The sequence below is a fragment of the Protopterus annectens genome, chromosome 9.part0 (assembly GCF_019279795.1).
Source record: "Protopterus annectens isolate FY-2018-M chromosome 9.part0, PAN1.0, whole genome shotgun sequence".
NCBI classification, from domain to species: domain Eukaryota; kingdom Metazoa; phylum Chordata; order Ceratodontiformes; family Protopteridae; genus Protopterus; species Protopterus annectens.
Window position 1 is genome coordinate 621585244 of NC_056743.1, and position 14541 is coordinate 621599784.

At 40.2% G+C, this 14541-nt stretch overlaps 1 protein-coding gene across 1 annotated transcript in view; it reads right to left on the reverse strand.

Annotated features, from left to right (window-relative positions):
- LOC122810553 (LIM/homeobox protein Lhx9-like) overlaps window positions 1-7193 on the reverse strand; it is a 78336-nt gene extending 71143 nt beyond the window's left edge. Inside the window, exon 1 of the mRNA XM_044082134.1 lies at window positions 6996-7193. Within this exon, the coding sequence (XP_043938069.1) occupies window positions 6996-7193 (198 nt within the window). The remainder of the gene's footprint in view (window positions 1-6995) is intronic.
- Between the last annotated feature and the right edge of the window lie 7348 nt (window positions 7194-14541).

Here is a 14541-nt window from a genome sequence, read left to right on the forward strand (position 1 = left end):
GTCCTCATCTTGGAAGGCATAGACATTTGTGCAGTCACAGAGACCTGGTTCAAGACTATGGGGAGCACCCCAGCCATATCGGGCTACACCTCCTTCCACATATTCAGACCACAAACTGAAGGTGTGAAAACTAAAGAGGTGGTGTATCAATATTCATTAAAGATAAATACATCTTCAGATTGGTTCAACAGCATGATTTCCTGGAGATACTTCAGGTGCAATTAACTGTTGGCAGGACACTCATTTAAGTCATTGCCAGCTACAGGACCCCCTCCATGAATTAGGGCACCCACTCTGCCTATTTGGATCTACTTGAGTCTATCAAGATACTTTCAAACACCATGGTTTTGGGTGACTTTAACTACCTATCCATTGACAGGATAAGTTATTTGTGCACAAACTCACTTGCTCAAAGGTTCCTCGACTTCATTAACTTCAATGCCCTGGACCATCTGGTTGACACCCCCACAAGGGGTGCCAACATCCTGTATCTGATGTTTACCAGCATAGGGGAACACTGTATCACCCTCATTGTGATGTCTTCCCTGGTGAGATCTGACCACAGATTAGTCTCATTTGAATTAACTATCACACCTGCCCTCCCCCCCACAGCAGCAACTAAACTAAAAAACTTCTCCAAAGCAGATTATAACCTCTTACAGGATGGTATAAATAGCTTCACTGCACCTCCCACCTCATGTGGAACTGGCAGCTATGCTGAGTTCTACACCAATGCATTACACAAACACCTGTATAACTGCATTGTCTCGGTCGTATCTGATATGACCAAGACAAGCTCCTCAAAGAAGAGCACCTGCTTGGTGGACAACTTCCTATCCCAAGCTTTACAATAAGAGGAAGAATTTGCTGTCTAAGAGTAAGAGGGAGTGAGCCCTAAACTGGAAACACTCCCTCCTCAGCTTAAACCAGCAAATAAGACTTATTATGAAGTCCTCCAAGGCAAACTATGAATCCAAATTAGCTTCCTCAATTAAAGGCAACCATAAGGTATTCTTTAGTTACATCTGTAACCTAAAAGAAAAGGCCAAACTTTGTGCTGAAATGGTAGTTAATGATATCACATATACTGAGCCTGTGGACATAGCTAACCTGTTAGCTGACAGGTTTTGTGAAAACTTCACTCCCTTGTCCCCGTCACACATAGCCCATGACATCCCTACCACCTGTCCTCTACTTTGTATCTCTAATGAGCAAGTCATAAATGCCCTCTTTATGGTCAAAACACAGCATCTATGAGACCTGATAACATGCCAGGCTGTGTCCTACATGGGCTCAAACAAGAATTAGCAACACCATTGGGTGCTCTTTTCGATTATAGTCTAAGCACCGGCTTCATCCCAGCAGAATAGAAAAAGACCACTGTTATCCCCTTGCACAAGGGTGGTGCTTCCAAAGTCCACAGGAACTACAGACCTATTAGCGTGATTAGTGTTAATTGCAAGGCCATGTAGCGAATCATCATGGACCTTATCACCAAAGATGTAGGTTATCTCCAAACACTTGACCCTACTCAATTTGGATTTGTCAAAGGGAGATCATGCCTGTTAAACCTGGTGGACTTCTCCGAGACAGTCACTAAGGCCCTGAATTAAGGTAAATCTGTACATACAGCCTACCTAGACTTAGCCAAGGCTTTTGATTTCACCCCCCACTCAGGCATCATTGACAAACTCACCCAGTTAGGTATCAACCCTTATATCATTAGATGGGTCGCTAACTGGCTCACTGATAGAACCCATGTAGTCAAAGTAGGGGAATCCACCTCCAACAGCAGACCTGTAACCAGTGGTGTTCCATAGGGATCAGTCCTGGGACCTCTACTGTTTGGAATTTATTTCTCTGTAGTCCAAGCTAAAACAAAAGGTCTGTGGCTGACAAAAGTTTGCTGATGATGAAAACCTGGGAGCGTTCATAGAATTTCCAAATGATGCCAACATCCTACAAAAGGGTCTTACACAAACAAATGATTGATGTCAAAGTCATGGCCTTAAACTCAAAAGAAAAAAATGTATTATCATCCTTTCAGTAAGAGCAATGCTCCTGCTAACTACCACATCAATAACAACACTCTAAGTATGAGTATGTACTCAGTGGTGAGAGACCTGGGCACAAAGGTTGACAGCAGCCTTAACTTTGATCACCATGTCTCCACAGTGGTAAGAAGGGCATTCTATATTTCTCATTTTATAAGTAATGCCATTGCCTCCAGAAGAAAAGAAGTTATAACCTCTCTGTACTCTTCCCTCATCAGGCCAATAAGTGAGTACAATGCCCCTTTGATATGTACCTTTCCAAGCACCTGCAGCAGTTGGAGAGACACAAGGAAATTTTAAGTTCTTCAGCATCTGTGCTATGAGGATTATCTGAAATCACTGTCACTTTGTTCTGTTTCATACAGACTACTCAGAGGTGAACTCTGCCTTGCATATAAGGCAATCTTTAACCCGGCTTTATTGGAAATGCTGTATAACCACAAGTCAAATGGTACATGGGTTACTCACTCTAAAGGCCTTAACCTGGTATGTGACATTAATAGAACCTGCTGGAGTGGCAGATTTGTCTCCTAGAGGTTACCACACCTTTTGGAACAAACCCCACTTCATGTCAAGCAGAGCAGCTCACTGACCATCTTCAAACGCAATCCAGGCGATTGGATGGGTAACCATAAATTCACACTGGGGGTTCTACCTGTGCCCCTCTTGGAGAGGGGAAATAGGTGATGAATGCGGAAATAAGGGTAAAACTTGGCTAGGCTTGTAAGGGTCCTAGGGTCATTAGCCTAGCAACCTCCTATAATCCTAGGAGAGGGTTTATTTTTCAATATCCTGTCATAAGTCACATAATTTCTGATTTGCTATTATACCAGATTGGGGGGGGGTAGGTATATATATCAGCACACAAGACTGTACCACATTGATGATTACAATTCATAGATTTACTATGTTGAGAATTTGAGATATAACATTAAAAATATACTGATATTTCTGCAGTAGCAAATTCAAGTGTAATAGAGTTACTGCTCTGTATGTTTTTATTATTTTTCTTGTGCAATCAGTGGATTAGCCATAGCTAAATGTGCTATAAGGGTAGTTCAGCAGAGGAATTGATGTTCTATTGGGGTCAGTCCGAGTCCAGGCACTTTTTAGTATATCCATGTATCTGTGTTATATATTTCTTGAGGTATTAACAGCATAATTAGCCTATTCACATATGACGAGGGATGAAAACAGATGGAAGAGTTTAAAAAGAGATTGCAATAGACTAAACAGATGGGTAGATAGCTGAGGTTCAATGTTGCAGTGAGGTCTTACACCTAGGGATGAAGGACCTCAAAAGTGAGTATAGCTGAAGGGTGCAACCAAAATACTATTTATTAAGAAAAAGAAATGGGACCTCTAGCTGTTGCACAAATGCACCAGCAGGTCCAGACTCTGAAGGTTGGGATGAGTGCAAACAAGCTACAGGCAGACAAATTCAGCTCTACAGCTTATATAGAACGGAAATTATTGAAAAAGAAGAAAGGTAGTCATACCACTAGAAATCACCGGTCAACCACAGATGGAATATTGTACAAAATTCTGCTACCATCTCAGTACAAAGTGATAAAACTAGACAGAAACAGTACAAAGGAAAGTCACAAATCACAGTGAGGGGGGGGGGCATACAATGAATAAGTTTTGGAACTGCATTTATCAACTTTGGAAGAGTGGAGGAGAAGGGTGTATGAAACGAATAAATAAAATGACAGACAGTGGCTTAAGTCATCGTCCTGAAAAGGAAGGCTGGGGGAAGCACAGGATGCAGCTAACCAACTGCAGGCATTAACTTCATTGCGGATACAAGGATGGACTTCTTCACAGAAGGGCAATAAAAAGCAAGAATATGTTACTGGAGGAGATGTTGGGCCAGTGAAGATGTTTTTGAAGGCATAGGGCAGATGGTGGAGCGGAGAGTGGGCAGGGAGAGCAGGAGTACAGTCTTCACTTGTATTAGAAGGGCAGAATTGGGGTAAAATTGTAGCTTTTTCAGATGTCATGCATATGTAGCCAGATGATAGCAGCAAGCACTCTGGCAAATACACATATAAAACAAAATCTAAAAATGTAACCTTTACTACAAAGCCTTAGACTGTGATATACCCCTTCAGCACCAAATTATTCAGGACAGCTGGCAGTAGCTCCACACACAATCCGGCAAAGTTCTGCTTAGGCATCAGCATGTTAAACTATGTATGCATAAATGGTGTGAGTGTTTAGATGTCTCTGCACATCTGATTCAGTGGAACATGACAGCAGTACAAATGAACATCAGTATAAAGTGGTGTTATTTGAAAAGGTAAGAATTTTTTATAACATCATTGTACAGTCATAAAATGCCACAGCAGGGACAGGAATAAACTAGATTTTACCCATGCTGTATGTGTGTGTGTGTGTGTGTGTGTGGGGGGGGGGCTTAGTTTGGTCACTTAACAACACCACCTACCATCATGAAAACATTACTTACACCCTTTCTGTGGTGTATCATTATAATATAGTCCCTTTATTCCTTGAGTTTTGTCTTCTATCTGGAAGGTGATTAGAGCAATATTCCTATATATATCGAGCCCTTCCAATGACTCTCAGTGCCTTCTACCTTGTTTCTGTCTGTACTGTATAAAACTTATGAATACTATATATTTAACCAAAATACTAATTGTTTCTTTCTCTCCTGACCATCAGCAGTACACTATAAGATAATTTCACAGCATCTTAACTGGCCTTTTCTAATTTATTCGAGTATCTCGTTGGAACACAGTGGAGTACATATGACTCAGTCATTTTGATGTTTCTCAATTCATCACTCTTAACAAGTACAAACTACGTATATTCAAATTTAGATGCATTCATCCTTTTCATCTCAGAATATCTTTGGAACAAAATACAAGCAGTACCCTGTGCAACTCAGCAATCTGTTTCTGTACCTCCCTGTATCATCAGAAACCTCTGTTAAAAATGCTGCCCAAAAACCTCCTCTATAAATCTGAAAAGATTTTTCTTCAGTATAACTCTGTTTTGAGATTACAGAAATGTTACTACCTGTTACTCTTTCCAGAGGACATTCCTTATTTGGCAGTTATATCTGGCAAAGAAATGTGGAAAATGAAAAATGTTCTGAACATTTTCTAAATTCATTTAAATGTTGTTGAAATCAGTAATTCTACAGCTGAAGCACTTTAAAGTGATGTAAAACAGCACATAGATCTAAAAGTGAACAGTGAACCTTTAGCACAGGGAACTAAAAGTGAACAATGAACCTTTATTTTTGGTAACAATGACGAAACAGGCTTTGGTTTGGTCTACAGAATTTCACATTTCTCGAATGAATGCCCCACTTTGGTCATGTGAAGAGGTGATAATGCAATAAAACTTCACATAATCATCGGGTTTAGCTGAAATGAAACACAAAAACTTTGCTTATCTGTTAATAAAGCAGACTCAATGAATAAACAAATCCTTGCTATGAAAAACACGCCACCGGCCACCGCTACATCTGAGTTATCCTGTGAAAATCAACAAAATGGAAGCTAACCCTGAAGGACAAACCAAATTGTATCATCTCATCAATAAGTTAGGGAGTTACCAATAATCTCATGCTTTCATTAGCTGAAATTAATAAAAATGAGTTATATGGTACATCATTCCTTAGAGTACAAAGCAATACTTAATTCAGTGTGACAGAGTAAATGAAAAACATATATTATGCAATTGCATAGGGCATGAAGATGTAAAGGAATGGCACCTTAATGTGCCAGGCTCTAAAGTACACAGCACAGCCAAATGATAATGAAGCACTATTCTCTGCTTTTCAGTTTTAGCACCCAGTTCAGTAAAACTGGAGCTGTGCTGGGCAGGATCCAGCCATATGTCAGATTGTGTAGCTTACAGCATTATATTGTAACTCCCATTATGGTAAAGCTTCTGTCTCTTTGAAAGTCAGTCAGTCCCATAGGCACAACATCATTTCTTGCTACCATCCTGTCATGAAAGCTAATAAATAAATAAATAAAAGTTTTCTTGTTTTCCCCACCCTTACTGCTCACTTTGAAATGTTTCCTACAGATGGGTTTCTACCATTCTCTACAAGGCATATGGCATAAAAGAGGCCTGGTTATGTATAAATAAGATGCATTAACAGCTGTTATCAGGAATCACTACCCGCTTCATTGAAAAGGTTTAGTGTAGCCTAGAAATGCAGACCAGCAATTACAGAAAATATTTGTGGTATACCAACTGCATTACAATACCACTTCATAGGGTGTTGGAGGGGTTATATGTTTAATTATTCAGATTATACTATGTGTTACAGTGAACACTACTGCTATGATATTCTCTTTGGTGTGCCTACAACTACCCCACTTCATCTGCTAACCCAATAAGCTTCTTAGGCACAAGTATCTTTGTAGCAGGATATCAATAGAGCACTTTCTGGTCAGTCCCACAGTATCCAAATGGAGATTGCTAGAATCTAACCCAAGATTACAAGTTAATGCTTGACAACAATTAATTTTATTTATTTATATCCTACCAGTTGGGAAAGATTTATGTGTGCACCCCAGTTGAATGTGTTGGCTGCCAGGATTGGCAGCTCACTGTGACAGTCAAAAAAACATACTGATCACACACCTGACTTCTGAAGATGGCGTGTATGGAAAAAGGTTTTAAATGTAGCTATGGACAATTTTGTATTTTTATTCTAAAAATTCTAATGTAGTCTAGCCAGCTATGATTTATTTACTTAATTTTGCCTTTTCAGAATTTGTGTCTACAGAAAGATTTATACAATTTCTGTCCTTATTTTTCTTATATTATACATCTAACCTCAAGGAAGATGGATTCCACTGAAATAAAAAATACACAGACCAACTGTTCCAGGACTCCATCCTGTTCATCCCTGCCTTAATTCAAGATAAGGGTCACCATGACGCAAAAACTCACTTGTTTCAAATTCTTCTCTTCCAGCTTGTATTGAATATTGCCCTCTTCCAGTAAGGTTTCCCTGATACTGCCTTCAGGAAAGCTGTGCACCAGAAGTGCAGGGAAGTGGAATCCACAACCACCTTCCATCAGATTCTGTAGCTCTTTGGAGTCCGACTGAGCCACTGGGGATCCCACCAACTTCCAGGAGTGCAGCATCTATTGTGGTACTCAGAGTCCTGTTCTACTCTGTTCAAATCTAGAGGGCCAGACATAAAAAAAAACATAATATAACACTTAAAACAGCAAGTTATGTCACAAACAAAGTAATTTTCATTATACATTTGAATTTCTTTTCAAGAACTTTTACTAGTTAAGCCTTGCAGTTCATAGGTATGTACTAGGCTGTCAGCCATAGGTTCATAGGTGTTTACTAGGCTAACAGACACTAGGGCCTTTTTAAGCCTAGCCATGCATCCCAAATCTCTGGCAAGTTCTGGTATCCTTGATAAATGTAAACAGGGGCTTGGGAGATGAAACATTTACAAACAGGGACTCTAAGAGATGAACAATTTACAGGCTGCCTGTGTCCAGTAGAGGCACAGTAGTCAAAACAGGGATTATTTTCGTGTTCCCTATCCAACTGTCCAAGTGAATTGAGTGAGGGAAGAACTTTTCTTCATGTGGATGGAGAGCCTGTTCCAGAGAAGTGCTAGTCTCTGGGATACATACCTATCTCTCCAGCAGGTCCAAGGTTTAGGCTTTTAGAATGGGTAATTCAAGTGCTGTTTATTTTGTGGATATACAGGAGGTCCATCAGAGTGAGGCTGTGACACCAGTTTCCCTGTATGCCAGGCATAGATCTCCCCTCAACAGCTTGTAGGAGACAAGATAAAGAGTAGGGCCTTGAAGCGGTCTACATAGGACATGTTACTTATGCCCTGTATTCTTTTAGTGAGGAACCTATGTGGATGTTCCAATTTTTGGATTGGGTTGGTTAAGTACAGACCAAAGGGGGCATTGTAGTCAATGATAGGTCTGATGAATGCTGAATACAGTGGAACCATGACATCTTGGACCTGGATGCCATACCTTTGTTTCTAAGTTGCACAACACAGTCCTCACTACTGTAGACACATGATGGTCAAAGGCTAAATTATTGTCTATGTGTATCCCCATGTCCCAGATTGCTAGGTCAGGTCTTAGGGGTGTGTGTGTATTCAGTATGATAATTACCAGGATGTATGATATCTTGAAGGATATTATTATGTATATCTTGGAATTTAGTTTTAGCTCATGGCTCTGAAACAAGTTATTTATCTGTGTCAGCCCTTCCTGGAGAGCATGTGTGTTAGTGGGGGTTTCTATGACTGCTCCTAATTTGCAATCATCTGCGAATTTAGTTAGTCAGAGGCCGTTGACATTTGTCTAGGCTTCAGAGAAGTAGATGCCAAAAAGGAGCATTCCCACAGCCAATCCCTGTGGGATGCCGCTTGTGACTGGCCTCTTTGTAGAGATGGACTCCCCAATTCTAACTTCCTGGGTCCTGTCTGTAAGCCAGCTGGCTTTCCACCAAGTGACATAAGGGTGCATGCCTAATGTCTTCAGTTTGTCAACAATGCCTGAGTTTGGTGTTGTGTCACATTCCTTGGTCAGGTCAAATTAGTGCGAACTGTTTTGCCCTCATCCATTGCTTTGGTGACCTTCTCAAAGAAGTGCACCAGGTTGATGATTTTCTTCTTTCTGTTATACAGCTTATTGATGTTGTGATTCCACCAGGGTGGCTTGTTTTTTGACTTAGTTCTGAACTTCTTCCTGGTGGGTACAGCTGCCTCTATGCAGATTACATGCTTGTCTAGAATTTCTGTGAACAGTTCCATGTAGCCAGCAGTGTTCTCAGGGTTTATGGGGGCCAAGTTATAACTTAGTAGGAATTTAGCTTTAGAGTAGTCCCTATACATTCCAAGGTTAGCTGACGTTCTGGGTTTCATTTTTTTTATTTTTTTATGTAAAGTATTATAATACCACACCTTTCTAGTCTTTACATAATACTAGATCACACCTGCTTAATGGAAGGAGGAGAACACTGGCCATTCTAGACTGTGCTTTGATGACATTTATCATTCTTCTTTCCCTTCCACACCACCTTTATCTTGATGGACTCCCTGTCCACCACCCATTCTAGTCGTCTATTCCATGGATCTACAGCTCTAGCTTAAAGATGTACTTTCACAATGCCAGGGAGTAGTTGTTCTTACAATGTGCTGCCTATGTCTCCAGCTCCATCTCTGTCATTCCTGATCAGAACGAGCCCTTCTCATCTCCCTGACATGATCTCGTGCACCTACATTTTTTTCATGACTCTTCTGTGCTCTTGTCCAAGAGATACAGATTCTCAAATCTTTGTTCATAACTTTTCCTCTTCATGTCACACGTTTCTAATAGCTCTCCTCTGGACTGCTTCCAGCAAACTGAATGCTTGTTTCTTTGTATGACTTCTGTAGGACTGTGGAATGGGGGTTAGCATAATGGCTAAGGTACAGGGTTTGACTCTCAGCTTTGAGTGGGAAGTTGGCTTGGCTTAAAATTGCCAAGGGCAGCTGGCCTAGTACTTACCTATGAACTTCCAGAGGTCCACGTGCTACTCAATGTGTGAGACCAGGCCTGGTAGTGGCGGAAAGTATTCTGTCCTTTTTCTCTGCTTCTGGTATCTGTCCTGCTGAGCATATATCCCAGGATTCTGATAATGTTTTCAATGGCCTCTCTCTACTCATTTTGGTTCTGTACAAACATGATGACACCTCTGCTCATTTCCTGTTTTACGTCCATCATTTCTACTTTCCCAGATGATATTTCATAACAAAGTTATTCTGGTCTAACTGCAACTGTTTGCAGTTTTCTGATCTGTACCCTAATTGCCTTGTTTATTTCCACCCATTCGGGTATTCCAAGTCCTTTCTTAGACTCTTTCCTTCTCCTCTAGTTATGCATCTGACTTTGTGTTATTATAAGTAGTTGATCCTGCTCCCCCAGATAGGTCTGGAAAGAGAGCTTAATAAGTAATACTGGACCCAGAACCAACCCCCACAATACCACATTAATCAGTTCCTTTATTCTTGGCATCATGTCTCTCAATGCAACCCTCTATATCCTATCCTTCAGCCATATATAGTACAGTTTAAAGGCTTAGTTTACCCCAGCTGTGCAGATTTCATAGTAGCTAATTCTATTTAGATGAAATGGGGAGCTTGGTGAAGTGTAATGTAGGCCATGTCTGACAGTACTCCCCTAGGAAGATCTTCCATGATCCAGTCATAAAAATGGATCATGTTCATCTGATAGCTCTTTCTGCCCATAATGCAAAAATAATACAGTGATGTGGAAGATGGATACACAAACAGTTCCAAAAGTAGAAGAATTGGGTCTATTAAAAAAGAATTTACATTTGAACTTAGATATACTACAATACATGTAACTCCATATGAATTACAGAAGGAGGCAATTTTGGGCACATTCCGGGTGCTGACAAGAGCACTCTTGGCTAATATCAAAAACTGAAACAATACTAATTTCATGAACTGTAATCGTACCCTGACTTAGGAATGGGGTCTACTCCAGTTGCGGCATTAGAAACCAAAAACACTTGAAGAAATTAAACCTGGAGAAAACAGAACCCATAAAATTATATTAGGCATTATTCTGAAGACTGTTATCCTTAAGAAATGCATAATTGTCTTTCCCTTCAGGATTTTCTCTAGAACTTTCACTGACAACACTGTTATGCTAAGATTTTTGTTGCTCACAGGTTTTTCCTGCTCTTTTCACTTTATGCAAAGGTCCTATGCCTGTTGTCTTTCTATCCTCAGGCACTTCTTCACTGACTAGTGACCCACTGATAAACACCACAATGACACCAGCCAGCACACTTATCAGATTTTTAACAACCATGGAATGCAGCTCATTGGGGCCTCACACCTCATTTTCAAATTGGGCAACCAGTTCCACTCTCTCTCTCTCTCCACACATCCTTCTTTTCTATCCTGAAATTCACCACACACACACACACACGCACACACACACACACACACACACACATGCACACAGGCACACACGCACACACGCACACACGCACACACACACACACACACACACACACACACACACACACACACACACACACCACAATTCCCTACTGGTATAACTACCCTCCCTTCCTTTAACCTCATGAAGGTTGAGTTTTCTGTGATCTCCATCATTCATTGTATTCTGTGAACTTCATTATGTCCCTTCCCAGCCACCCTTCCTCCTTTCTGCTGTACAGCTTAAAAAAAAACAACTCATTCCTCTTCTTGACCTCCACATTCCAACTTCTTTTTAACATGTGTTTCGGCTGCCCTAACCTCATTTATCTCCATTCTGATTCTGTCCATATACTGTACATTCCTCTCCCTACCCCCTCCCTTGCACATCTCTTTTGTCTAATTCACTCGTTTCTTATTGTTATACAGCCACATCATCCTTATACTCTTTCCCTTTCTGTCTCTTCACAGACATTTATCTAAAGCCTTGAGTAGTCTGTCTTTGACAAATTCCTTCTGCTTGTTCACTCTTTCACTTTGTTTCTACTCTGTTGTACTGCTGAATGTCTCCCCATCTCAACACAACCTACCTCTTGAAATACCACATCCTCAACTTTTGGTATCTAACCTTTCCCCCATTATAAACTCTACAATGGCAAAATCACTGTTAGTTTGCAGCACCTTAATCTGAACCTCCTTGACACCTCTGACTTGGTTAGGACAACATGCAGAATGCTATATTTTCTGGAAGTGACCAGCCGCATACAATAATAATCATTTGTTAACCAGTAAGCCCACTGGAAACATAGTTGCTTTTCAGTGGTGACCAGTCTGCAATGTCTGGTTAAGGGCTTGCTCAAGACCACACAGTAGGTAATTGAGGGCTGAGGGAATCAAACCTTCTGGACATAATCCTTCTTCAATACTACAAACTTATAAAATTTCTTTAATCTTATATACAGGCCCAAAGTAGTCATGTGGTTAGCAGCCCAAAAATCACATGACCATAAGTATCACTCAATAATGCAAAGTTAAAACAACACAGATAGCAATGATTCTATAGTACATAACAAAAAAAAAAAAAATTAAAATTCAGCTTGCTAATATGATTAATAATCAAAGTTACACATTATTAATCATATTAGCAAGCTGAATTTTAAATTATTTAATTTTTTTTTTTTTTTGTTATGTACTATAGAATCATTGCTATCTGTGTTGTTTTAACTTTGCATTATTGAGTGATACTTATGGTCATGTGATTTTTGGGCTGCTAACCACATGACTACTTTGGGCATGTATATAAGATGAAAGAAATTTTATAAGTTTGTAGTATTGAAGAAGGATTATGTCCGAAAGCTCTGCTATGTTTTGTCATTAAAGTGGTTTTTCCTTTTGGATTGTCTGCTTGCAGTACTTTGGCACTTTTGATATTTGTTTGGAATCAAACCTTCTACCACAGGAACTACAGCTCTCCATGCTCCAACTGTCGGACCCAAGACATATCTTTTTTCTTCTTTAGATCTCCCAGAAATTTTGCAACATTTCTTGTTTGAGTGCTCCTTAATTAAAGATTCTTAGTTTATTTATTTTTAATAAAAGAAAAATTAAATGTTTTATTTTCTACTGATCATGTGATATATAGGACATGGGAGAAGATATAAAGAATAGATTGTGGTACTCTTTTGATTTTTTTTTTTGCCTCAGCACCTACTAACCATCTGGCTGATTTTCACAATTCTCTGGCATGGCCAGAATATAGGTGGCCTTCAGGGGAGTTTTGCTGTGCACCCTAACCTTCCTCTTTGTGCTACAGTAAGCATTCTGGGAATGCCTGTGTAACTGGCATAGTGTGCGAACATCACTCAGTGGATGATATAGATCCTGAAGTATGCCTGTCTACAAATGTGAGTGGATGTGCAACCTCATCCATCATCCCATGTAGAGGCAAGCAAGCACTGCTTCCTCCTTCCCTTCCCTCCCTGGCTAACCCCTTCAAAACCTGGAGCACTAATTTAACCAACATTAACTGGCTCATATTCAGGATTCCAGAGCGGTCCGGCCATCTATTACCCCAGGGCCAGCCTGACTGTGGTACCTGGCAGGTGGCACTTCCTACTTTGCAGTGGCATATTGACACACAGAGTGTTTGTTTAACTGTTCAGAAAGTAATCCTCACTTTGTGCAGGATTGGGTCCATGTGGATCAGTCTACTACTGTATTTAATAAACTTAAAAAATAAACACGCTTGCAAGTAAGTTCATGCAGATGGGATAAGCAGACATACTTTAATAGATTAAAAAAACCCACTGCAAAAGACTATTCCCAAAACAACTTCAGCCTTAATATGGACACAGATACAGTCTTATTGTGGTGTTCCATTAACAACGTCAGCCTTAATATGGACACAGATAGAGTCGTATTGTGGTGTTCCATTAACAACGTCAGCCTTAATATGGACACAGATACAGTCGTATTGTGGTGTTCCATTAACAACGTTAGCCTTAATATGGACACAGATACAGTCATATTGTGGTGTTCCATTAACAACGTCAGCCTTAATATGGACACAGATACAGTCGTATTGTGGTGTTCCATTAACAACGTCAGCCTTAATATGGACACAGATACAGTCGTATTGTGGTGTTCCATTAACAACGTCAGCCTTAATATGGACACAGATACAGTCTTATTGTGGTGTTCCATTAACAACGTCAGCCTTAATATGGACACAGAAACAGTCTTATTGTGGTGTTCCATTAACAACGTCAGCCTTAATATGGACACAGATACAGTCGTATTGTGGTGTTCCATTAACAACGTCAGCCTTAATTTGGACACAGATACAGTCGTATTGTGGTGTTCCATTAACAACGTCAGCCTTAATATGGACACAGATTCAGTCGTACTGTGGTGTTCCATTAACAACGTCAGCCTTAATATGGACACAGATACAGTCGTATTGTTGTGTTCCATTAACAATGTCAGCCTTAATATGGACACAGATACAGTCGTATTGTGGTGTTCCATTAACAACGTCAGCCTTAATATGGACACAGATACAGTCATATTGTGGTGTTCCATTAACAACGTCAGCCTTAATATGGACACAGATACAGTCGTATTGCGGTGTTCCATTAACAACGTCAGCCTTAATATGGACACAGATATAGTCGTATTGCGGTGTTCCATTAACAACGTCAGCCTTAATATGGACACAGATACAGTCATATTGCGGTGTTCCATTAACAACGTCAGCCTTAATATGGACACAGATACAGTCAGCCTTAATATGGACACAGATACAGTCGTATTGTTGTGTTCCATTAACAACGTCAGCCTTAATATGGACACAGATACAGTCGTATTGTGGTGTTCCATTAACAACGTCAGCCTTAATATGGACACAGATACAGTCGTATTGTGGTGTTCCATTAACAACGTCAGCCTTAATATGGACACAGATACAGTCGTATTGTGGTGTTCCATTA